Source organism: Aureobasidium subglaciale, assembly GCF_000721755.1.
Source record: "Aureobasidium subglaciale EXF-2481 unplaced genomic scaffold scaffold_10, whole genome shotgun sequence".
Lineage (NCBI taxonomy): Eukaryota > Fungi > Ascomycota > Dothideomycetes > Dothideales > Saccotheciaceae > Aureobasidium > Aureobasidium subglaciale.
Genome location: NW_013566985.1, coordinates 312,829 through 336,479, shown reverse-complemented (window position 1 = coordinate 336,479; position 23,651 = coordinate 312,829). Strand labels below are relative to the sequence as shown.

The 23,651-nt window shown below is 50.2% G+C and overlaps 9 protein-coding genes across 9 annotated transcripts; 4 read left to right on the top strand and 5 right to left on the bottom strand.

The window, feature by feature from the left end:
• The first annotated feature begins 249 nt into the window (after positions 1–249).
• AUEXF2481DRAFT_217073 (uncharacterized protein) lies at positions 250–1,908 on the top strand. The gene has a single exon (XM_013488534.1). It carries the CDS (start codon positions 534–536, stop codon positions 1,734–1,736), a length of 1,203 nt encoding a protein of 400 aa, XP_013343988.1. The 5' UTR covers positions 250–533; the 3' UTR covers positions 1,737–1,908.
• Positions 1,841–2,708, bottom strand: AUEXF2481DRAFT_39921 (uncharacterized protein). Its single transcript, XM_013488403.1, has 2 exons — positions 2,651–2,708; positions 1,841–2,601 (listed from the first exon to the last, which is right to left on the bottom strand). Exon 2 carries the CDS (start codon positions 2,586–2,588, stop codon positions 2,313–2,315), a length of 276 nt encoding a protein of 91 aa, XP_013343857.1. The 5' UTR covers positions 2,589–2,601; positions 2,651–2,708; the 3' UTR covers positions 1,841–2,312.
• On the bottom strand, positions 2,693–4,330 carry AUEXF2481DRAFT_65502 (uncharacterized protein; the record flags this gene model as incomplete). The annotated part of the gene is made up of 1 exon (XM_013488454.1): positions 2,693–4,330. The coding sequence occupies one exon, from the start codon at positions 4,328–4,330 to the stop codon at positions 2,693–2,695; it is 1,638 nt and encodes a 545-aa protein (XP_013343908.1).
• A 1,302-nt stretch (positions 4,331–5,632) lies between these two features.
• AUEXF2481DRAFT_65670 (uncharacterized protein) lies at positions 5,633–8,459 on the top strand (the record flags this gene model as incomplete). The annotated part of the gene is made up of 10 exons (XM_013488475.1): positions 5,633–5,852; positions 5,905–5,961; positions 6,010–6,245; positions 6,300–6,430; positions 6,486–6,768; positions 6,823–6,998; positions 7,045–7,584; positions 7,635–7,701; positions 7,754–7,826; positions 7,879–8,459. 10 exons carry the CDS (start codon positions 5,633–5,635, stop codon positions 8,457–8,459), a joined length of 2,364 nt encoding a protein of 787 aa, XP_013343929.1.
• Positions 8,460–8,985: 526 nt separating this feature from the next.
• Positions 8,986–11,442, bottom strand: AUEXF2481DRAFT_46998 (uncharacterized protein; the record flags this gene model as incomplete). The annotated part of the gene is made up of 2 exons (XM_013488442.1): positions 8,986–11,365; positions 11,390–11,442. The coding sequence occupies 2 exons, from the start codon at positions 11,440–11,442 to the stop codon at positions 8,986–8,988; spliced, it is 2,433 nt and encodes an 810-aa protein (XP_013343896.1).
• A 1,529-nt stretch (positions 11,443–12,971) lies between these two features.
• Positions 12,972–16,203, bottom strand: AUEXF2481DRAFT_29441 (uncharacterized protein; the record flags this gene model as incomplete). Its single annotated transcript, XM_013488337.1, has 8 exons — positions 12,972–14,046; positions 14,096–15,543; positions 15,593–15,712; positions 15,765–15,830; positions 15,889–15,907; positions 15,963–16,021; positions 16,078–16,143; positions 16,201–16,203. 8 exons carry the CDS (start codon positions 16,201–16,203, stop codon positions 12,972–12,974), a joined length of 2,856 nt encoding a protein of 951 aa, XP_013343791.1.
• Positions 16,204–17,067: 864 nt separating this feature from the next.
• AUEXF2481DRAFT_39914 (glycosyltransferase family 57 protein) lies at positions 17,068–19,122 on the bottom strand. The gene is made up of 7 exons (XM_013488402.1): positions 19,006–19,122; positions 18,878–18,956; positions 18,631–18,824; positions 18,088–18,581; positions 17,902–18,041; positions 17,540–17,850; positions 17,068–17,483 (listed from the first exon to the last, which is right to left on the bottom strand). The coding sequence occupies exons 1-7, from the start codon at positions 19,080–19,082 to the stop codon at positions 17,273–17,275; spliced, it is 1,506 nt and encodes a 501-aa protein (XP_013343856.1). The 5' UTR covers positions 19,083–19,122; the 3' UTR covers positions 17,068–17,272.
• Positions 19,123–19,667: 545 nt separating this feature from the next.
• AUEXF2481DRAFT_88793 (glycoside hydrolase family 47 protein) lies at positions 19,668–21,595 on the top strand (the record flags this gene model as incomplete). The annotated part of the gene is made up of 3 exons (XM_013488492.1): positions 19,668–20,365; positions 20,416–20,695; positions 20,747–21,595. The coding sequence occupies 3 exons, from the start codon at positions 19,668–19,670 to the stop codon at positions 21,560–21,562; spliced, it is 1,794 nt and encodes a 597-aa protein (XP_013343946.1). The 3' UTR covers positions 21,563–21,595.
• A 466-nt stretch (positions 21,596–22,061) lies between these two features.
• Positions 22,062–23,586, top strand: AUEXF2481DRAFT_216829 (uncharacterized protein). Its single transcript, XM_013488533.1, has 2 exons — positions 22,062–22,204; positions 22,498–23,586. Exon 2 carries the CDS (start codon positions 22,538–22,540, stop codon positions 23,519–23,521), a length of 984 nt encoding a protein of 327 aa, XP_013343987.1. The 5' UTR covers positions 22,062–22,204; positions 22,498–22,537; the 3' UTR covers positions 23,522–23,586.
• The last annotated feature ends 65 nt before the right edge of the window (positions 23,587–23,651 follow it).

Below are 23,651 nucleotides of genomic sequence, written 5' to 3'. Positions count from 1 at the left end.
CTCGCAATTCTTCCCACGCTTAGTTGTGTTCACGTCAATTGGATTTTACAAATATCGAGCCTCAACTTTATCGACCAAATCGAAGATCAATATTCTCCGCATTTGCCGCGGAGACGGCGGCTTGTTGCTTCATCTGTCAAGATTGTGATGGACAACACACGCGCACAGAACCTTATGTTAATTGAAATGACAATCCTCGCGACAAAGCTTCAAGACAATGGCATAGTACTTCTGTATCAGCAGATTGTGGTCAAGTAGCATTGGTGGCCGAATGGAGCACAACATTTAGCTCCCGCTTATCCCCAGACAGTACGTCACTGATATTGCCGTGCTACGCGGAACCCGTGTCCGTGTCTCTCGAGAAGCATTCGCACGACACCTGTAGTTTACCATTAGCCTCAGGAACTGGTGACCTATTCCAAATGAACGATGGGTCTCAGGGAAACATCGACGTCACGTCTCGAGCTTGTAGCTATGAGCTATAAGTACAGCACCAGCTGCGATCGCTTTGATCAACACTTCACCTACGAACCATGACTGCATTGACTTTCCTCGCTCTCGCCGGCTTAGCCGCTGCTGATTATACCAGCCAATTTGGTGGTGCCATTCCCGCTGGACTTTGCGCACCCAACACTGCTGGCTTCACGAACCCTACAATCCAGCCCTCTCGCGGTGGTGCTGCTATCTGTGTTTCTGGAGATGTTGCCGTTCAAGCCTCTGCACAAAATGTCAAGTTCAACTTCAACATTCCTGCCAACGAATCGGAAGTCACGGATACTTTCCTGAAGTACATTACTTCGGGCTCGACATTCGCTCAGAGCATCATGGGAGGTATGCAGACTATCTCCGGCAACTACACCATTGGCGCGACTCTCTGTATGCCTGCAAATGGCACCATTCCCAGCTCTGTGCAGCTTCTCACTCACGGAATTGGATTCGATCGCTACTACTGGGACTTCGCCCCAGGCTACAGCTACGTTGACTATGCCGTTGAGCAAGGCTACGCCACCTTCAGTTATGACCGTCTTGGTGTTGGCAAGTCTGCTACTCCCGATCCGATTCAAGTAGTCCAAGGACCTCTTGAGGCCAGCATTGCCAACCAGCTCGCCTTGTCTCTTCGCAACTCCGCCTTTGCCAACGCAAACTTTTCCACTGTGATCGGTGTTGGTCACAGTTTCGGTAGTGCGATCACTCAATCAGTCACGCACAACCACCCCTCCACCTTTGACGCTGCCATTCTGACCGGATTCTCTGGCAATCAAACCGCTATCGCCGCCTTCGTCACCGCTTTGAACCTCCAGATCGCTTCCCAGAACCAGCCTTACAGATTCTCCGGCCTCAACAACGGTTACCTCGTCGATTACTCGGCGGTAAGCAATCAATACGGTTTCTTCCGCTCTCCCAACTTCGATCCTGCAATCCTCGCCGCTGGAGAAGCAGCAAAGGGAACTGTCACATTCGGAGAACTCTTCACCCAAGCTGCCATCGCTGGTGTTGCAAGCAATTTCACTGGGCCTGTTGCTATTGTCAACGGTGACGCTGATCTCCCCTTTTGTTTCGGAAACTGCAGTTACCCTATGAATCTTGCTCAGGCTGCTGTTACCATGCTGTACCCTGCTGCTTCGGCTACTGGCAACTACTTGGCTCCTTTGACTGGTCATGGCGTAAACTTGCACTACACTGCTCTGGACGCTTACAAATACATTGGCAGCTTCCTCAAGCAGAACAGATACTAGATGTGGGAGGAAAGAGACAAGTGAAATGTAATGTTTAGTGTTTAGCGAAATTGTGTAGAACTGAATACAACCGTATTAATTTCCGAAGTGGTCTCTCCCAAATACAAAACCGGCAGTCTTCTTTGACTAATTCGAACCCACCTTTGTCTTGTGAGCTGTACGGTGATAACTTTTCAGGTTGCAGCTCACAGATCAACAAATGCGGAGTGAAACACTAGATAGGAGTTCCGTAGGCGCGCGCTTAGACATATCGTACAACACAGCCCCCGTCGCCCTAATTCTTCGTCTCGCGTCAACATCCTTCCAATCTCCATCTCGTACCTACAAATCACTACCCTAAACAATGACCAACCCTCTACCTCATAGTCTCCCTCGGTGGAACCCCAGCCGGCGACCACCACGCCCTCTACCTCCCCACGCCCAACTCCTACCACCTCAACATCACCCTCATCGCCTCTCCCTTCTAACGGCACAATCTTCCAAGCCACAGGCACAAGAGCCACCTGTATGACCTACGACAAAAGGCCTCAACTCGGTGCTCCTGAAAGCGCACTCGACTTTCTCGAGAAAAGGCTGCTAGGATGACTGACTATCGGGGAGGAGGCTTTGGGTGAGATTCGCGAAAATGGGGTGCTGGCGGAGAAACAAGATGATGGGTTTAAGGGGATTAATAAGGGGAAGAAGTTGAGGAGGTGTCAGGAATGATGGTTGGGGTTTTGAGGGAGAGGGGGCTGCTTGTCGAGTGAGAGGGGATGGCATGTCTTGCTGTTTTTCTTGCTCCCTCGTGGCCTTGTCAAAGGCTTCCGGTGATACTGGAGTTTTGGACAATGTCTGCGATTCCACCTTGAGCATCTGCGAACATGAGGTAATTGCAAAAAGTCGTGATTGAGAAGTGTGTCTTACACATTACACAGGGCTCTGAATAGTGACAACATGATAAGCTTCATAGAGCAGCTTCAAACAACAGCCGCAGCCAAGTCCTTCTTGAACCTCTCGGTAGCCCTCTTCTTGCTCTCCGAGAAATCCACATGAGGCTTCGGGTATCCAAGCTTTTCAAACTCTGCCTTACTCAATCTTCCATATGGATCAAAGATATCCTTACCCTTCAAGTTTTTCAGCTCGGGAACCCATTTCCTGATGTATTCACCCTCCTTGTCGCATTTTTCTGCCTGAGCAATGGGGTTGAAGACTGTGTATGAAGGCTCCCAACCTTGTGTGTTGTTTGAGAGATCCCAATCAATCAGATGAGTAGCAAAGTATCTCTCTCCTCTGCGGTAGTCAATTAACAGGTTCGCGGTCAAATAGGAACTTGTGTTCATCCTGAGACGGTTGTGCATATAAGCCTCCGTATTCAGCTGGCGCATTCCTGCGTCGACCCACGGAACACCAGTCTTGCCTTGACACCACTTTTCCCAGCCTTCTTCATCGTCTTCCCAGTGTACATTGTCGAACTTAAGATTCTGGGGTAGATTCATTGCGTTGTGAGGGATGGCGACGAGGACTTGGCGGTAGAATTCGCGGAAAACAATTTCGCGGACCCAAGATGCTACGCCCGCATCATTTTCGTCAAAGTGCTTGTTGTCGTTGAATTTCTTTGCGTGGGAGAGAGCTTCACGGACACTGATCACGCCGGCTGAGAAGTAAGCCGAGAGGCGGGAAGATGGGTCTCCGGCTGGCTCTGAGCGCTTGTCGGCGTAATCGGAGACTTTGTCGTTGAGAAACTGCTTGAGGCGGTTTATGCCAGCTTCATGGCCTGCGGGCCAGAGAGAGCGAATACGTTGACGTTCTTCGTCGTCGATAAAGTCCTTGTTTTCTTGTAGCGAGGGGAGCTTGGAGTCGAACAGTTTCTTGAACTTGTCCGCTGCTGACTTGTCGTTGGCTTCAGGAGGGCTGATGAGCTCAAGATGGGAGGGATCATGTTTGGTCTCGACAAGCCAGGCCTTGTGATAGGGTGTAAAGACCTTCATGGGTGTGCCGCTGCCAGTCTTGAGAAGTCCAGGCTCGAGAACCGTTTGATCGTGCAGAAGCTCAAAGGAAACATCCTTCTCTTTTTTCATGTGATGTGCAACTTTGATGTCGCGGCGGATCTCGTCAATTTCGTACTCGTAGTTTCCGTAGACGTGTGAGATGTCGTTGTCCTTTATGAACTCAATGACCTTGTCTGTCTTTTCCGCTCTTTCCTCTGCCGTCACAATGGCCATCGGGATATTCTTCTCTTGCAACTCCTTCTGCAGCAACTTGAGTGACTCCAGCAAAAAGTCAGATCTAGCAGGACTTGTGCCGTGCCATTCCAAGTCCTTGGGGCTGTGGAGGTACATGGTAATCAAGCTTCCATCACCCTCCTTGGCCTTTTGCGATGCAGCATAAAGTGCGCGGTTGTCGTGAGCTCTAACATCCTTAGATCTGAACCAATGCAAGACATTGCGAACCGTATGGTCGGTCTTTTGCTCGGAGATGGCCTTCTGTAGCGCTTCGAAAGGCGAGTGCTCGTCAATCTGCTTTGCACGCTTTGGCGAAGGATGTTTCAGATCCTCGTTGTAGATGGCTGAGTGATCGCTAGGGTGAGCATCGTGAGGCTGCGAGCGTTTCGACATGTTTGCAACAGAGGTTTTGAAGAGTCGAGAGATGAACAATTGCTTCGGGGAGAGAAACTGAGGTCTTCCCCCTCTTAAGAATGACGAGTAGGCTCGATTCGAGTAAACACAACCAGTAGTGGCATGGAAACGCTTCCTGAACAGAGTCTTCGACGTCATCTTCATGATCGAGCGCCCGATTGGTCCTCTTGGGGAAAGGCAGGGATGCGAGAAGGAGACGAGTGTGTGATGTGCTGTGTTCTACTCGTAGGAAGCCCATCGACATACAACCTAACAGGCAGCGCAACACCTCTAACACCTCTTACGCCTACATCCCACATCCTGTCGAGTCTTGATCATCTCGAAATCATCATCACAACGTGTTTATCTCGTGCAGGAAGATCAAGAGCCCTAAAATGGTCGTGGCTGAACTTTCCCGACAAAGATCGATCGATGCGTCATCGTGCACTGACTAAATCTTATCCCGCCAAGAGAACTGCTCGAGGGACTGAGCTCTTCCGATATGAAGCTCCGACTATCTCAACACTTGTGCACGTCGTCAGGATTCGATATGGCGTGCTCTTGCGAATGGTGCTTTAACGTAGCTCAAGGATGCAAGGCATCGCTAGCACTTCCTGCCTCGACAAGTACGCATTACGGCGCATCAATTGAGCAGAATCGGCTCTCACGGCACCAGAAGCATGTTCGAAGAAAGTCGACTCAGCATCCGCTGCTGATAGCTTGGATCCGCGTATCTTATCAGAAACTCATTGATATTAGACCAGACTCCCAAGGCATGAACGTACGTCTTGAGAGGCACGTAAACGTAACTTGATTGCACATAAGCATCTAGGCGAACAAAGTCCCCGTGCTCTCCGCCTGTACCTGCCGAGAATGTTAACGTATAGCACTCGGCCTATCTACCACCTGTAGTATAATCAAGGCTACATACTCACGAGCCAGTTTTTTGACCGATTCTGGGTTGTGGACCGGAGTTGTCTGAAAGACAATCTCAGCTATGCGCGTCTGTATCTTGCATGCATATCCATGCCCTGTTGCTTCGGATAGCAAGACATGACATGGTAGGGCTCATTGATCCTCAGAAGTCGTATCGTTGGTTGGGATGTCGCAAGCGCCGCTAGTTATCGCACGCAATGATACCAGCCAGACCAGTGGAATTTTCCCTATATGTGATCAGAGGTGAGGCCAGGCATGCCATTCGGCTACTTATATAGAAGGAAGCCCTCCTGTCTTCGTCGGACATGTTTCATCATTCTCTCTAGTACAATTTTCCCAGGATCATTCGCAAACGGTCGTACGACAATGTCGAGCTCAGCGATTGGCCAAGTGCCACTTGAGATCTCCCACCTCGATCAGGATTTGAAGGCAAAAAGCAATGTCGAGACGTACGCGACCGATATTGAAGCAGACAACAGTAGTGATTCGGATCATGGAGCTAGCAAACTTTTAGACGGAGAGGAGAGAAGGGAGATCGTGCCAACTGAGGCCTTCAAGTGGAGTGTCGATGGAGATCAATCACCATGTTCGTGCTTTTCTAATCTCCAATTGAACAGAAAGCCTAACATCGATTGTAGTTCCGGAAGTCGCAGCTTGCGTACCCAACACAGACGATCCCAGAACTCTTTGCAATAGTGAGCTGACTGGATCATGCATCTGGAACATGACTGACCATTCTCCAGCTTTCAGAGCATGGTTTCTCTTGACCGTGTTCGTGATAGTCTTCGCAGGGGCTAACCAGTTCTTCGGACTTCGTTACCCTTCCTTGTCCATCGGTTATGTCGTTGCTCAACTTCTTGTTTTCCCCATCGGTCGTGCATGGGAGAAGCTACCTCGATGGCGACTTCCTCTGGGACGATTTTCGTTCGACATCAATCCGGGAAAGTTTACCATCAAAGAACATGCTTTGATTGTTATTGTCTGTCCCGACCATCATCTATCCTGAGCTTGATTTGTACTGACTTTACTCAAGTGTGTTAACATCTCAACTCAGCTAGCTTATGCAACAGGCAGTCTGGTCGCCATCACTAGTCCTGTCTTTTGGGGCCAGGACTTCGGCGCAGGCTTCAGCTTCCTTTTCCTGCTCTCCACACAGATGATCGGGTAAGCCGGGAGATGATCCAGCTCTCTCCATACTCTATACTGACATCACATGTAGCTTCGGTCTCGCCGGTCTCTCTCGTCGTTGGCTAGTCTACCCAGCCGCTCTCATCTGGCCGTCCAGTTTAGCCAGTACCGTGCTCTTCCGAGCACTTCACGAACCAGAGAAGCCTACTTCAGCAAACGGCTGGACAATCACTAGGTACCGCTTCTTTGCATACTTTACCATCTTCGCTTTCGTGATCTTCTGGTTCCCAGACTATATTTGGACGAGCTTGAGTACTTTTGCATTCATTACTTGGATCTTCCCTCATAGTCAGAAGGTCAACACAATTTTTGGCGTAAGTGGCTGATATAGACGTTCAGCTCGAGGGGAATGCTGACCGTGCCTCAAGATGAACTCTGGTCTAGGACTGTTGCCGATATCCTTCGACTGGACGCAAATCAACTATGCTGGTACGCCACTCACGACACCTTTCTACATTACCTGCAACGCCTTCGCTGTTGTTGTCTTGTTCTATTTATTCCTTTCGCCTATCCTCTACTATACCAATGTCTGGAACAGTGCCTAGTATGTGATTTTCTATCCGCGGAAGTGTCCAATGCTAATTATTCAGTCTACCACTACTCTCTTCAAGCACATTCGACAATACTGGAAAGGCTTACAACGTCACTCGTGTCGTCAATGCTCACCTGGATTTTGACCTTGCCGAGTACAAGAAGTACTCGCCAATGTACATTTCGATGTCATATTCACTATCATATGCACTCTCTTTCGCAGCCGTCACAGCAATTGTGGTGCACACATACCTCTACAACGGTGCTGAGATATGGGCAAAATTTAAGAACTCACGACATGGCGGTGAGGATATTCACAAGCGTCTCATGCGTCCTTATAAAGAGGTACCTGATTGGTGGTATGGTGTACTCACTGTCATCGTCCTCGGACTTGGCATCTTGACTGTAAGGAATTGGGACACCGGTCTTCCTGTATACGGCTTCATCTTCGTCTGCTTCGGCATGGGAGTGATTTTGATCGTCCCGGAAGGTATTCTGGAGGGCACAACTAACCAAAGAATCTTCCTCAATATTATCACCGAGCTTATTGCTGGTTATGCTTGGCCGGGCAAGCCTATCGCCAACATGATGGTCAAGATGTAAGTGCTTCGCTCATGGCATCCCCGACATTGCTGACTGGCATTCTCAGGTACGGATACAACAGTGTCAAACATGGTCTTGACTTTGCCATGGATCTGAAGCTCGGACAGTATATGGTATGTCTCTGCTATGCACCCTGAGATGACACATCATTGACCATCTACACAGAAAATCCCACCTCGAGTCTTATTCGTCGGACAAATTTACTCTTCCATCCTAGCAACCGCAGTCCAAGTCGGAGGTAAGCCAAAGACTCCTCCCAAAATCCCACCTCTTACTAAGAAAACCCACAGTACTCCGCTGGATGATGACCAACATAACTGACCTCTGCTCCCCCAAAAACACCCAACGCTTCACCTGCAACGGCTCAAAAGTAGTCTACAACGCCTCCATAATCTGGGGCACCATAGGTCCCCAACGAATGTTCCAACACGGTCAAGTCTACTCGGCATTGATGTATTTCTTCGCTCTGGGTCCCATCGTCACTATTGCAATTTACCTCCTCTACCGCCGCTACCCAACCTCTTGGATAAAATACGTCAATATACCAATCTTCTTCAACGCTGCTGGAAACATTCCTCCTGCGAATACTACACAATACTCTCTCTGGTTTATCGTGGGTTTTTTGTTCAACTTTTTAATCAGGAAAAAGGCATTCGAGTGGTGGAAGAGGTATAATTATCTTTTGCAGAGTGCAATGGATACGGGCACTGCGGTGGCGACGATTGTTATTTTCTTTGCGCTGAGTTATCATGGGATTAAATTCAACTGGTGGGGAAATACAGTGGGTGGAGATACTGATGACGCGAACTCGGTGCCTTGGTTGAAAGTTGCTAAAGGAGAGCATTTTGGCAAGGGACCTGGTGAGTTTTGACGAACGGGAAAAGGCCGGGGGCATAGATTCGGCAGATAGAGTAGTTTTGATAGATGAATTTCTTTCATTACAAACCCAGACTCAGGTTCCTGGCAAGGTCTCCTTCTTAGAGGAATAGAGTTTGTTTGTTCTTTTTCCCTCCTTTCCCTAAAACGCCTAGAGAAACAAAACTTGAGATTTTTTCTGCGATTGTGGCAAGAATGCATCATCGCGATGACAAAATGTGCCATAAAAGTACAATGTTTGAGAACAGAAAAAGAAGAAGAATTAGCAGGGTCAAGAATTAGGGTGTTCGGTTGTGCAAAAAAAATGCAAGACGGAAGATAAAAAAGAAAAATTGTAAAAAGAATGAAGAAGAAGAGGCAAAAGACAGAAGGGGGCCTATAAAAAGGAAGTAGGAAGAAATATCAGAACGAATATAGGTAAGAGTGTGAAAAAGAGGATTATAGGTGCGACTTGGCACCCTTGATAATCAATAAAGGTCTTGGAACTTCAACAGAACTTTCGTCATCTCAAAAGTCTTTTCTTAGTTGACAGGCTCTTCCTCTTCCCAGCCAGGCAGACCGCGGTCAGCGGAAATGGCCAAGCCGTAAGAGTTGTTGTTGCCAAAGCCACCGAGTCCTGCGCCAAGTCCGGCAAAGGTCTGTTGATGGGTATGCTGAGGTTGAGGCTGCGAAAAGACAGGCAGACTAACAGTGCGAGAGTGTTGGCTTCTTGAAGCGCTGTTCTGGCTAGACTGCATACCGTTACCACCAACGTTGCCACCACCAAAGCCGTTCGAGAGTCCATTGCTCAAGTTGACGGAGTGAGTGGCGTGGTGACCAAAGTGCGAGGGCGCTTCAAGAGCGGTAGATCGCGTAGGCATGTTGGAGTCTCCGCTGTAGAAGGCTTGCTGGGTGGTCATCTGTGGTTGCTGCTGCTGCTGTTGCTGTTGTTGCGGCTGTGACAGGCTCATCTGTGCGAACTGAGGGCTAATATCGTTGGGCGAAGATGAGGGTTGAGACTGCACTTGCGAGGCAGCGGCGAGGTACATTGCCAGAGGGTTGTTGGCTCCAGCGTTGAGAATAGTCGAAGCGGTGGGTCCCTGAAGAGGGTTGTAGTTGTTCGATGCGCCAGCGCTGGGGGAGATGGAGTTCTGGCCGCGCATGCCACTCACAGGGCTGGGCGATTGTGTGCCTTCTTGCTGAGATTGTCCCTGGCCGTTTGCGACGACTTGACGAGGAGCATTTCCACAACGATCCTTGCCGAAGTTGACCTTGAATCGCTTGTACTCGTCCTTGCTGCGGACAGCCTCAATGGCCTTGATGGCGTTGGCAATGTTTGTGAAGTTCACGAAAGCACAGCTCTTCTCACGCAAGGTGTTGACCAACTCGATTTCACCATATTCGGAAAAGTCCTGGCGAAGACGCTCCTCGGTCCAGGTCTCGTCGAGGTTGCCAACGTATACGTTACGCGAGGCACCACCACTGACTGCAAGAGCAATGGCAGGAGGGAGAGCTCCAGAGTGCTTACCCCAACCGATCTTCAAACGTCTGTTGTGGATCATCAGACCTTGGATGTTGGAAAGAGCGAAGAATGAAGCAGCAGAGGTAGGGTCGATGAAAGTGACGAAGCAAATGTGCTTGTCGGGAATGTAACGGATGTGGTGCAAAAGACCACCTCTGACGACATTGCAAATCTCCTCGATAGTAGTCTCGGGGTGAATGTTACCCAGGTATACAGTGCGGTTGCCCAAGTTGTTGACACCACCAGCAGTGGTTGCGACGGCAGCAGCAGCAACGGATTGCTGAGCCAAAGCATTTGAGATGAGATCGCGATCAGCATTGTTTAGGACGTGTGCATAACCGGGAGCGATTCCAAGATATTGAGCAGCGTTCTGCTGTTGTGTCTTTGAAACATAAGCGCAACGGTCCTTGCCGTAGTATACGCGTCGCGGAGGCTGCCATTTGAGCTCTTGGGGCAATTGAGAGACGGCCTTGATAGCGTTACCAATGGAGAGGAAGTGAACGAAACCGATAGCCTTTTCTCTGACAATCTTGACCGTGTCGATGGGACCGTACTTGGAAAGGTCTTCTCTCAGCTCATCCTCAGAGACTTCTTCTGGCAGGTTGCCAAGGTAGACATTGCGAGATGCGCCTGACTGCTGAACAGCAAGAGCGACCGAAGTAGGGACCGAAGAGGGCTTGCCCCAACCAATCTTGATGTCCTGACCCTTGATGCACAGCTTCTTCAAGATGGCGTCCGAGTGGAAGTGTGTGGCCGAGCTTCCATCGAGGAAGGAGATGAAGGCACAGTTCTTGTCGGGCAAAAGACGGACCGACTCAATCTGGCCGCTACGGACGTGGCTGAGAATTTCTTCGGCAGATGTGTCCGAAGGTATGTTTCCGAGATAGACGGTTCTGCTAGAGCTCGACATCAAGCCAGGAGCAATACCCAGAGGAGCAGTCGACAGGCCATTGAGCGACTGGCTGTTCAGGGGGTTGTAGCCAAGGGTGGGAGACTGAGGTCCTTGGTACATCTGAGCGTGCATCTGAGGAGGCGACATCATGCCGCCGTACATAGGGGGAGACATGGACATGGCCTGGTTCTGGTGGCTCTGGTACTGGTTGTGCTGCTGCTGACGCTGAGGCTGCTGAGGGAAGCTGGAGAAGCTATTGAAGCCTGGAGAAGCAAAGGCCGATGGCGACTGAGGCTGGAAAGGGCTGCCAATCAAGAGGTTGGAAGGAAGAAGAGGAGTGAAGTTCATGTCGAGGGCAGTGCCAGGCGTCTGCTCAGGCTGGGAGTTCATGTTGGACATGCGGCCAGTGTTTATGGAGGGGATGTTTGTTCGGTGACGGTCCGAGTAGCTAGAAATAGAGGGCTGGTTGGTGGTGAAGGCGCTGTGAGAGAAGCCCAGGTTGTCGTTGCTCATGCCCAGAGTCGAGAAGGACTGGGATGGCCGATGGAACTTGGGCTGGCCTGAGGGAGCTTCCGACACTTGCATTTCCTAGGCTGGACGGGACGGGGAACTCGCGAGTTCTACTAGGATGCCGTCGCTGACCGGCTTGGACGTGGACGGGGACGTGGACGGGGACGTGGACGTGGATGGGCTAGGTCTGCGGCAGGGCGGCGTAATTAAAAAAGGATATATGTTCCAGGGTTATCCAAATGGGCAGGTCGTATATACAGCTGGAGCAAATGCGTGTCCTCCTCTTAATGTCGTGGGATTGTCCTTGTATCAGATTGAGAAATGCTGGTCAGGACTCAAGCCAAGGGGAGATGACGAACGAGGGGCGCGATTAAAGGCAGTCGTATCAACGAAGGGAAGCTGCTGCAAAGCGAAGGTAAAGGGTGCGAAAGAAGAAAGGCGAAAGAATGCGAAGCGAGTGACTAGACGAGACGTCGAATTAATCGAGCAGGGCGTGAAGAAGAAAGAGGGCCAGGAAGAGCGAGAGAGACGACGGCGGTTGAGCGCGATGCTCAAACCACCCGGCATGCTAGCCCAAAGGAAATTACATTGATCACACACGGGCCTCGCACTTGCCCAGCGCTTCAGCAATCGCCCTACAAGCCAGACTCGACCTGCCAAAAGGCTCCGATAAGATGGAGCACAGTGTGCGAGGCCTGCCCAAGTAGCCCGCACTGTACAACACCGCTCCCATCGAACTCCCACTCAGACAACGCCATCTTTTGTGTTACCGCGACCGTTGATACTCTGAGCGAACGATCGTCAGGCACAGAGAAAAACATCCGTGCAAGACCCCCACTTATTAAGCCTCACCACCTAACTCTGTTTTCTAGAAGGCCCAAACGTCCTGCAAAGCACATGTGCTGAACAAGAAAGGGGTCTGTCTATTCTTGCATATTGTTATACAGCCTCCTGCCTGCATGCACCAGCGACTCGCCCTTTGACCTCGATTCGTGTGTCGCGTGTGTGCTCGTCCCGACGAAATCCTCGCGAAAGCCTATCTCCTCTTCCTCAGGAACAAGCAAGCAAATTGCCTGCCATCACAATCCCACACGGCTCAGTGCCAATCAATTACACCATCCTCATCCCTTTTTTTTTCTCACACATTTGCGAGAAGTTCATCACCACATTCACAACTCGCAATTCGTTTCTTAATATAACAACATGAGAATGCTTTCGTGCTAGTCCACTTTTCTGTTTCACGTGGCTTTCGGGACGCGCTTTCTGGCCAGATCAGGGTTTGATGTCAAGACACTGATCTGCCCGTCTCCCGGCCGAGTTTGACATCTTGATAATCTCACGCACGCATTCTCAAAGGAGCAATATGATGGTTCATTCTGTATTCATTGCATCACAGCGCAAAAGCTGCTTCGTCAAAAGCTATCAAGTTCACATATGCTGCTGAGCTCAAAGCAAGTTATTGCCACGCTTTTCCTCCCCGGCGAATTCCTGCGCCGCTTTTTCATGCCTCCCTCGCTATGCTTCCTGAGGATAAAATACTTGTACATGCTCCATGCCAGAATTCCCAAATAATAATACGCCTTGATGCGAACATGATCCATCGTCTATTTGCCATACTTAGTTCCCTGTCTGGTTGTAGGCTTTCCCTTTGCGACAACTTTGGCGACGCCCTTCGCTTCCTTCTTGCCCTTCTTCTCCTTGGGCTTCGGCTGTTCAGAATGCAGATGACCATGCTTCTCGATAGCTGTCAGGTTTCTCCACCTGAGGCAGCGCTGACTGGATGCCTCGACGTCGACGTATGTCTTCTTTCTGGTTGACACACGTGTGACGGGTTCATCATCTACATCGTCTTGGTTGATGCTGTCGAGATGCGTCTTGAGCGTGCGCATCTGGTCGGTGATTGGCTCTTGCCAAGCAGTCATCTCCTTGCGCAGTGCCTTCTCTCTGACTCCACGATCGTCGAACCAGCTTAGCAGTAAAATGATAGTCTCGGGCTCGTCGTAGTAGCCCCACTCGTTGGCGGTTCGTAGGCTGGTAGAGCCTTCTTCTTTGGTCTTGCGATCAGGAACAGAGATTCCGTGGTCTTGGATGTAGGTGCGTTGCAGATCTTCGGGCAGATCGATGAAGCCCAAGCGCTCCATCTCATCGGGGCCTTGGACCCAGATGCGCCCATTGGCGTACCCATATTCACCGGTGCTGCCATCGGTAAGGCCAGTGAAAGGCATACCGTTGCGCTCAAACCAATAGTAGCGATTCCAGAATCTATCTCTTCCAAGTACCTTGGTGCGCTGACAGTTAGCCTCACGGAGATCATCGTCGCAAATGGCAATCTCCTTCTCGCGTTTCGAAATGTCGACCTTGAGCTTGTCAATGTCTTTCAGTAGTTTAGTAAACTCCTTGGACTGCTTCGGGTTGGTCTTTGCTCTCTTCTCCTCGCGCAGCTTCTCGCGTCGAGCAGTGTCTTCGTCACGCTTACGCTTTCGCTCGTTGCCACGTCGGAGGGAACGGCCACCTTCTTCGTCCATGTCTGATGTCGCGAGGTCCACAGTATCCATGGTATCATCGACATGGCTCATGCTAATGTCCATAGGATCAGCTTGCTCCTCTTTGGGCGAATCCGGGAGGTTGTCGGGCAACAGAATCTTCTTCTGTGTTTCGAGGTCGTTGAGCTTTGCGACGCTGTACAACGATTAGCTGGTAACTCTTCGCTTTTGAGGGGTGTACATACAACTCCTTCTTCGCTTTTTGATGCTCGAGCTTTTCCTTGCGAATTCTGGTCTGTTCCTCGCTCATCTCCTCGAGGTATTTCCTTACGGCTTTTGTGCTGACACAAAGCAGGGTGATTAGCTGCAACGCAGAGATGCGAAGATTAATGTCTAGTCGAATATAGTTGATCCGAACACTCTCCTGGCTGGGATCTTCTTCAAGTGGCACGAGCTTGGATAATACCTTGTCGCATTCAGACTTTTGACGAGGGTTTAACGAGAGCTGATGGAGCAAACCTGCCATGATTGTTTGCCAGCCTCCATGGGCAAAGTCACGAGCCTTGAGTCGATCCACCCAGCTATAAGATGCCAGTAGTTCAGCTGTGCGATGCGGGCGATGGCGGCCTTCTGCGGGTGTTCTGCTGGATCTGCCATTTGACTCTTCCGGCTCAACGTTACTAATGTTGCTCATGCGGCTTCTAGTTGCGTGTGCAGGTGCGTCCATAATAGGGGTGGCTGGCTCGCTCTCGTCCATCTCTTCGTCTGAAGACTCGTCTTCAATCATGTCCGGGAGAGTGACTTGGAGAGTGCCTTCGTCGTTGACAATCGTCTTCAGCACTGCGCAATGTGCTTCTTCGAGTAGCTCGCAGGTCACATCATCCGAGGTGAATTTCATCGCCTCCACAAAGTCGTCAAATGTGAAGGCATCTAGTGAAAGTACCTCAGAATGTACGTTGAGCGTATTCCAGATCTCCAGTAAAGGACCGACATAATCCATCTTGAGTTCGCCCTCGGCTGGGCTTTGCGATGTGATGAACTTCAGATCAGGACGAACAATATCGGTCTTTCTTGCTGGGACGTCCAGATCATCGATAGGGTACTTGATGGGTGGAGGGACAGCTTTTTGCGGCTCTGCCTTGATGGCTGCGGTTTGGTATCCAGGAAACTTGGAGCCATTGAGAGGTGGGGTCGTGTATCCTTGCGGCGAACCGTCTGCCTCAAAGTCTCCAACAGTGAGATTCTTTCCTTTACGGCCGTTGACCTTGTTGAAGATTGATGTGCCATGTGGTTGGCGAGGCATGCCGGGCTGGGGTGAGGCTTGCATGCGTTGGGCGAGGTGGGGAGGGATCTCCATGGGCAGTCTGTATTGTCTTGCGAGATGCTCCTTGACCAGCCACGGTGCACCAGTGAACATGTCTCGCTGTATCGAACTCTTAAGGAAGGATCTCAGATTTTGCTTGGTGAAGAGTCTGCGGCTTCTCTTGATGCACTTGCCGTCCAGAAGTGCTTCGTCGCCTTGTTCGTTGTTGAGCTTGACAAAGTAACGAGAAAAGGCTTCGCGCTGGATGGAGCCATCGGGGTTAAGTAGTTGAGGGAACTTGGCCTTCTCGCGGATCACGCCCTCGTACACCTCGCCGCTGTCGAGGGTGACGCCTACTTCCTCGCCGGGAAAGTAGTCATTGCGGAATTCCTGTAGAGATTAGAGGCTGTGTGGGAGATGGTGTGGGTACGATACGTACGTCGTAGACGAAAGAGACCAGCTCATCTATGCGAGAGATGTCGGAGAATTGGACCTTTCTCAGAATGGGATCGCGGAGGGCGTCGGGGAATATCTTGTCAATGTCGCTGGAGCTGTTGTTCTGTGTGATTGTGAGCTTCTAGCCTGTCCAACATGGCGAGAGTATTGCATACCTCTGAGTCGATAGCGGCGAAGAAGGTCAGACCGGACTTGCCATTGACGGCATCTGTGAACTTTTTCTATAGCGGTGGTCAGGACGTAGTTCTTGCAGGTGTTGTTCTCTCGGGTCTAGCGTACTCGGTTGCAGAACTCGAAGCTGCAGTCATGTTAGTCTAGGGGTATGCAAAGAGGGACAGGAAGCAGCAGCGTACCGTGAGAGATAGGATTCGTAGTCTGTAAAGACTTCTCCCGACTTGGGCATGACCCAGACCTATGATGCTTTCAGTCAGGACATCTGCATAGATGAGATCAGACGAGTCGACCGACCTCGGTATTGTTGTCGACTTTGGCAGGTACCGGCGTCATTGTCACCGGCTTTCGTTTGTAGAGAACCTATGAGATGGTAAGTCGAGCCCAGCTTGCACGTGCTATAGTCTGAGAATGGCGAACCATGTTGATGTGTTGAGGGAGGGTGATTCGGGCTTCGAGCCGGACAAGTGGGACGCGAAGAGCGAGTGAGCCGGGATGGCGTAGACACGGTGGGGTGTCTGTCTCTAGTGGTGATCAAGTCGCATGCGAAGCTGAAGCCAATTGCTTGATCAATTAACGCGTGGTTTATGCTCGGATGTCATACGACGTCTGCGGATGGAAGGTCGCGTAGAAAGTGCGTGTCGGTGGACGAGGAAGATATTGCTGCGGCAGACGCGGGTACTACGCGCAATAAATTACGAACGAGGCTTCAGAAGTCGGAGAGGGTCTGCGGGGAGAGTGGCTGAGAGAATGCTGAGGAGTGTGTATCCGTTGGTGACAACTCAGTGTGACGGCCGGCGAGAGGGAAGGAGGAGGAGCGAGGGAGCAAAGCTTTGCAAGTGGAAGGAGGTCATGACCTGTGAAGAGCCGTCGTGGGGAAGGCACAATGAGCTGCCCTTGACTTCCTAGTATTTGGTCGCGTTCGACCAGCCAGCCTACGGGAACTAGTCGGCCCGTGGTTAGTCTCTTTCTCTTCGCGACGCCCAGCACGCTTTTCCATGCTCCGTCATATCCTCGTTGCTCGACAGTGACCCTGCGCATTGCCACTTCGACGACTACTGCGATATTTGGACTCATTCTGGTCGCGTAATCCGTAAAAAGTCGCTAGTCATACTCGTAGAGTACCAAATTACCGCTCTGATTTTCTAGCGAGCGATATCATAATCAATACTCTGGTCGCACTGTCTACTAAATCTCCTTTCACTTTGCGTCCCACGACAGGCCACTTACTTCCCGAACTATACCCACCAGCATCGTTCGTGAAAACTTCACCATATCGCACTACTATGCGGCTTCATCTTTTATGATATATTAAATCCTACGTGGAGCACTCCATAGATCGTTGACGTGATGTGCCTTCACCGAGCTTCCATCCCAATTGAGGTCGCATCCGTGCAAACAACACAATTTCTGCAGTTTTTGAGGGAATGATTGACAGGACTATCCAAAGACGATTCACTTTCCTGTCAGATATAATTGTTGTCTAGAAGATCTATGACGTGAAATACACAATCAAGAAACTGATCCAACTCGACACCACTCCCATTGCACAGTAAGCACTGGTGAACATGAGCGGTAGGAACTCATACTTCGCACCGAAAACCAGCGGATGCACCAGTGAGCAATACGCGATGAGCGGGATTGAAACAGCAATGTACACGAACGAGAAGCGATCAAGCAAGAACACTCTCTGTCTAGAAGAGCTGCATCGACCATTAGTATATTCATCTTACGTCCCGTTTGGTGAGGCTGAACTTACGCAGGCGCGAGCTGATCGAATGCCATTAGCAAAGCCACCAGCCAGAAGATGGTGTAAACCGTCTTGATGGGAAACTCCTGGGCTGTGAAGAGTAGTGGGAACAGCGAGACGTGGCCAGAGACCGCAAGAGGTCTGAACGCCCCGAGATATCTTCGGTCCTTGAGTGCAACCAAACTGAATGGAATAATGACCAACAGGATCGCTTTTTCGTGGACGTGCCAACCGAACAAGAATGATGCATAGCCACAGAGAGTAAGCGCACCAACAAAAGTATCCCAAGTCGGTCGGAAGAAGAGCTTTACTAGAGCCGGCTATGTCCAAATCAGTCAAAGAACCATTTACTTCATGTTGATTTGACTGACCATCTGGGCTGCCAGAGTCAGGACAAAAGTCATCCTTGGTGAGATTTCTGGAAGCACGGCGAACGAAGTGTCTCCAACAAGTCCACGTGTGACACTGTTGATAGCCTCTCGGTTGACCGAAAGACTGAAGTAGGGTGCCACTATCTGTGTCAGTAGTTGATCAATGTCCAATGAAGGGTCACTTACGGTAGATCAAGATTCTATCAGCAAAGGAGTACAACGCCCACACGTTTGGAGCCCAATAAGCATGGCAAAGTCCTCGAGAAAAGGGGAACAGGCGACTCAGAAGCTGATCTATCTGGTTCCAGTATACAAAAGGTCCGAACGCGAGTCCAAAGACGAATACAATTCCAAGTCCAAGTTTAACGCAATTGGCGAAACGTATGCTGAACCATGATCGTGGATCGAGGCAGTATACACGTAGTAAGAAGACGAAGTATGCCGGTGCCAAGTAGAGATAGATGTGCTTAAAGCAAAGCAACACAGCGAATGTGATACCACTAGCCAGCAGTCCTGATTGCCTACGTGCTAAGACGATGGACAGAATGAGGATGCCGTACATGAAGCCGTTGTACTGGAAGTGGATGTGGTCAATGATGAGAAGACCAGGAGAGAGAAGAATCGAAATAGCAGCCGCGTGAGATGTCTTTTTGGCCGTAATGGGCGCACCGCGAACAAATCTGCCTTTTTAGCTTCTGGACATCTAAAACGGATACAGCAACAACTTACAGGCGAAGTGCATATAGCAGCACCAGCTCAGTCAAGATCACTGTAGCTCTCTGGAAGTAGACTGTCTGCCAACTAGAGTGTCCTAGGTTCTTCACTTGAAGCATATCGTTGTCAAAAAAGCCAGCCGCTTGTGACATTGTCCATTCGAACGCTGCGAAAAACGGGGGATAGTCGAGAGTCCATTCTGACGTTTTCTGAAATCACGATTAACCCTTGATCCAGACGGCAATTATACACAACGACCGACCTCATAGTACCAGTCTTTGACAGGCAAAGAGTTGGTTATAGCCAGCCAATTGCGATGCACTTCGAAGTCTGTCGACTTGCTGCTTTCGAATTAAGGGGTTGTTTTACAGATCGAGCGAACTTGCTTACTATGCGGGCCATAGCAGAATCTTGAACGCTGTGGCAACAATCGCACATTGCGTGAGCGAAGGATACAGCTCCGACATATTCGCTTGGTCTTGTCAAGTCTACTTGTCCAAGTTGACCTTTTCTAACACCATGAGGCTCTGTCAATAGAATGGCCAGATCTCTATCACGTGAAATTCCCGGCTTCCGATGATGGAGTCAGACGCGCCAAAGACGCGTGGTAGCATTGACGCGCTTGGCTTTACCGAACCAGATAACCGCCGAGACTCGGCGACGTCTTAGAGTGACGGCTGCCGTTTTCCGATTGTCCTAATCCTCCTCACAACTTATGATGGCATCTCTGTACACCCTGGGAGGACGCGCTTTCCTCAGACATGTGTCCTATCTACATAGAGTATCATCTCGCTCTGCTCGACAGAACATGTAGATGCACGCCGCCAAGATGGATCGGCGTTTCAGGGGAGTCAGAAACACGAGAGTAAGTGCAGTCTGGATGAACATCCTTCGCTGGAACTGTTTCTTCGAAATATCCGACCACAGCCCCGACCGAGAGCTGTATTTCTTTGTGTGTATTCTATATCGTCACTGTCAATTCCATCCTTATCCACTTCCCATTCATCAACGCTCTATTTCGTTTTCTGCTTTACCACTGCATTTTTTTCACCATGATCTCCATCTCACGCCGATGGATCCTTACCTGCATCTTGATCTGTATAGCATTATCACTCGTCTTCAACTTTCTCGAACATGATTCATGGACACCGCCACCGCCTCCTCCGCCGATGGAGAACCCTCCTCTACCGCCAGACTTCAGCTGGAAGAACTTGCCCCGACAGTGGCCATTGAACTCGTCAATGATCCCGCTACCGAGCGGACCACCAGCTCAGATACCAACAATCCAGTACACATTCGGCAAGGAGACACCTGTGGAAAGATTCAAGAGGCAGAAGAGACTGGCAGCTGTCAAGAACAGCTTCAAGCACTCATGGAATGGATACAAGAAGAATGCTTGGTTGCAAGATGAGGTTCGCCCATTGTCTGGAGGATACAAGAACGGTTTCGGAGGTTGGGGAGCAACGCTGGTCGACTCCCTGGATACTCTCTGGATCATGGACATGAAGAAGGAATTCGAGGTTGCTGTCAACGCGTTGAAACACCTTGACTTCAATATGTCTCCATCGCCGTCGATAAGTGTGTTTGAAACGACCATCCGCTACGTCGGCGGTCTTCTGAGTGCATACGATCTCAGCGATGAGAAGCATCCGATCTTGCTGGAAAAGGCGACTGAACTTGGCGACATGCTGTATGCCTCGTTTGACACACCCAATGCGATGCCCGTAGTTGGACACTGGAACTGGCTGAAGTGAGTGTTGTGTGTGATGCTGCCCGGAGGTCCTGGCTTACATTCTGTAGGGCTGCAAAAGGAGACTTGCAAACAGCGCCCTCAAACGCTCTTTCTGCTGACATAGGGTCTCTTTCCCTTGAGTTTACCCGATTGACACAGCTCACCGGAGATCCCAAGTATTACGATGCTGTACAAAGAATCATGATCGCATTCGAACAATCACAGAACTCAACACGACTTCCTGGAATGTGGCCAGTCTCTTTAGATGCTCGCAAGTTGGACTTTACCAATGACCGGATATTCACACTTGGTGCTATGGCCGACTCGCTCTACGAGTATTTTCCAAAGGTTCGCTTGCTTAGTCTGTGGAAATCGCAGCACGATAACTAACAACAACAGCAATTTCTCCTTCTCAATGGCAGGGACAAGCAGACCCAAAACATGTATGAACAGAGTATGGCTGTGGCAAAAGAACACCTGTTCTACAGACCACTCAACCCTCAGAACCTCGACATCCTCATTTCTGGCTCCACAAGACAGATTGGTGCAAGCTATGACCGGAAGAATGAAGGCCAGCACCTGACGTGCTTTGTCGGAGGTATGGTCGCTCTGGGCGCAAAAATCTTCAACGCCCCAGAAGATCTCAATACAGCAAGACAACTTACCGATGGTTGCGTTTGGGCATACGAGGCAACCCCGAGTGGAATGATGCCTGAAATTTTCGAAGCCATTCCCTGCACCGATGACGAAGACTGCAAGTGGACCGAAGAAAGATGGCACAAAGGCCTCGTACTGGCTGTTCACCGAGTCCTTGACACCGCCACGAGATCTTTGAAAGAACAAGCGCAAGCACTCATCGAGAGATCAAGACTTCCGCTCGGTTTCGCCAAGATCGTCGACTCTCGCTACTACCTCCGTCCAGAAGCCATTGAATCGGTCTTTTACATGTACAGAATCACTGGCGACAAGTCATGGCAGGACAAGGCATGGCGTATGTTCCAAGCCATTGATTCGCACGCCAAGACAGATATTGCGTATGCCGTCGTGCAAGATGTGCGTGACGAGCAATCACAATTAACAGACACCATGGAGAGTTTCTGGACAGGAGAGACACTCAAATACTTTTACCTCATCTTCAGCGAGCCAGATCTTGTGAGCTTGGATACCTGGGTATTGAACACAGAGGCTCATCCTCTGCGCAGGCCGCAGATTTGAGTAACACAATAGACCTAACTGCATATATTACACCTGGGATTGGATTTCATAGAAAAGGCACTCGATAGGACAGTACCTCTACCGAGTACATCCATCACTTTTCCCTTGGATGCACGGAGCACAATTATGATTATTCGATTGACCAATCAGATATCTTCTAGCCAGTCGACCAATCCCCACTTGCATCTTCACGCCAAAGACCTGTTTGCTCTGTCTTTCACTAGAAAGTGAAAACCGACATCGGATTCTGTGATTGAAATACAGGTAACAAAGCCCTGCAAAGTCGATCCCCGTGACGTGACAGGTTCGTTGCATGACGCCTCTTTCCACACCTGCATCTTCAAACCCTCTCTGCACCCAACAGCGCGGGTCCGGGTGCAATAATGGCAAGACGTGGCGGCGGGTAGCGGAAGCAAAGAGCCCATCACGCAAAGAAGATCAGGAGGTCTCACACACACAACAAGTGTTTACTGTACCTTATCCCTGACAGAAAGAGTACAGCTAGATATAACACACAAAATGCTTTGTGACAGGTTAGAGGTACGTAGGCGGTGGAGTCGAAATGAAGGTTGATTGTGGTTTTGTTTGTTGGGGTTGGCTTGGTGTTTTGAAGCACATGGCATTTTAGGTGCGACCGACCACGTAAGTCGCTGCTCTTCCACCATTTCGTCAGCAGGGAAAGTCATTTGTTTTCTGTTCTTCCCTCCGCATCTCTTGATATAGTTGTGCTTCGTCAGCAACTGCCACACTTTCCCTCGCCAACGAGGAGGCTACCGCCTTTTTTGACGGTAAATGGCTGGTTGGATATTCCAACACGGCAGAACATATGAGGGAGAAAGAGATGCGATAGTGCCCAATCGAACAGGTCATGTTCCCTAGGCTCCATGTGTAACAAACATGAGATGCAGGCTGATATTGCTGGATGTGAGGGCAAGGGATATTAGGTCTTCGTCATGTATAAATCCTTTCTTTTATATGCAAGTACTGCATACCGAACAAACACCTCTTCAACCGCAAAACCCACACTCTTTGAAGGGCAAACAGAGCAGCACTACTTTCTCAACGCACCTCCTCGCGACCCCGGCCACTCGAGACATATCCTCTGCTTGTGGCAATCTTGACACCACACAACCAACAGCCATGTGCGAGAAAGGCATCCTCATCTGGACCTGCGGCTGCACCCACCTCCAAGACCCCCGCTTCTGCCGAAAGGCTATCTTCCGCAAGAAACCCTGCGATGGCTACGGTTTCTCCTGGGCCTACCGCTCTCCAATCCCCTGGCACACGCTCAAGAAATGTCCCTCTTGCTTGCACGCCGAAGAAGTCCGCAAAGCACAACTTGCCAATGAAGCTTTACTGGCCACTTCCTCGGCTTATCCTACTTTGCAATCAGTGGCCAATGGAGATGATAGTAGGAGAGAAGGCAGAGGAAGACCGAGATTTGATCGTGTAGCGAGTGGGGGGGAGATTTGCGTGCCGGAGGGGTGGAGGCCAGAGATGAATAGGCTGCCAGGGAATGCGAACGAGTATTCTGCATGGTTAGGTGGGAGGTTTGACCCCCTTGTCAGACTTGAAGATACACATCAGCCTAGCTCAAGAGTTGCTAGACCACAATCTTCACTGCCCGCCAGAGCTGCACGGGCACAAGAAATACCAGCACAGCAAGTACAGCACAGAGTACGTTTGCATGCGCCCCCGCAGTGTTGGAATGGTCCTGTGGTGTTGGAGGAGAATGCGTATCCTTTTGTCGAGTTCAGGTGTGCTTCGGGGCAGAGACCGGGGCAGAGCAGGAGACCATCTTATACTGGGAGGGTGTTGGACAAAGGGTGGGCTCCTCCGTCGAGTGGGACTTTGCCGCCACAGAGGGATGTGGATACTGCGCCGCCTTCTCAGGTGCCATCGCCGCATTTGAAGGTCTCACCATCACGATTAAGGATTACTCAATCCAAGTGGTTTTGATGGTAAGAGAGGAAGTTCAGATCGGGGTTGGAGGAAGCGAGTGTTTGACTGATGATGTTATGATTCCTATGACTTGCTGAGATACCCAGGGAGGAAAGATCTTTTCGGTTACTGTAGTTGAAGCTGAATC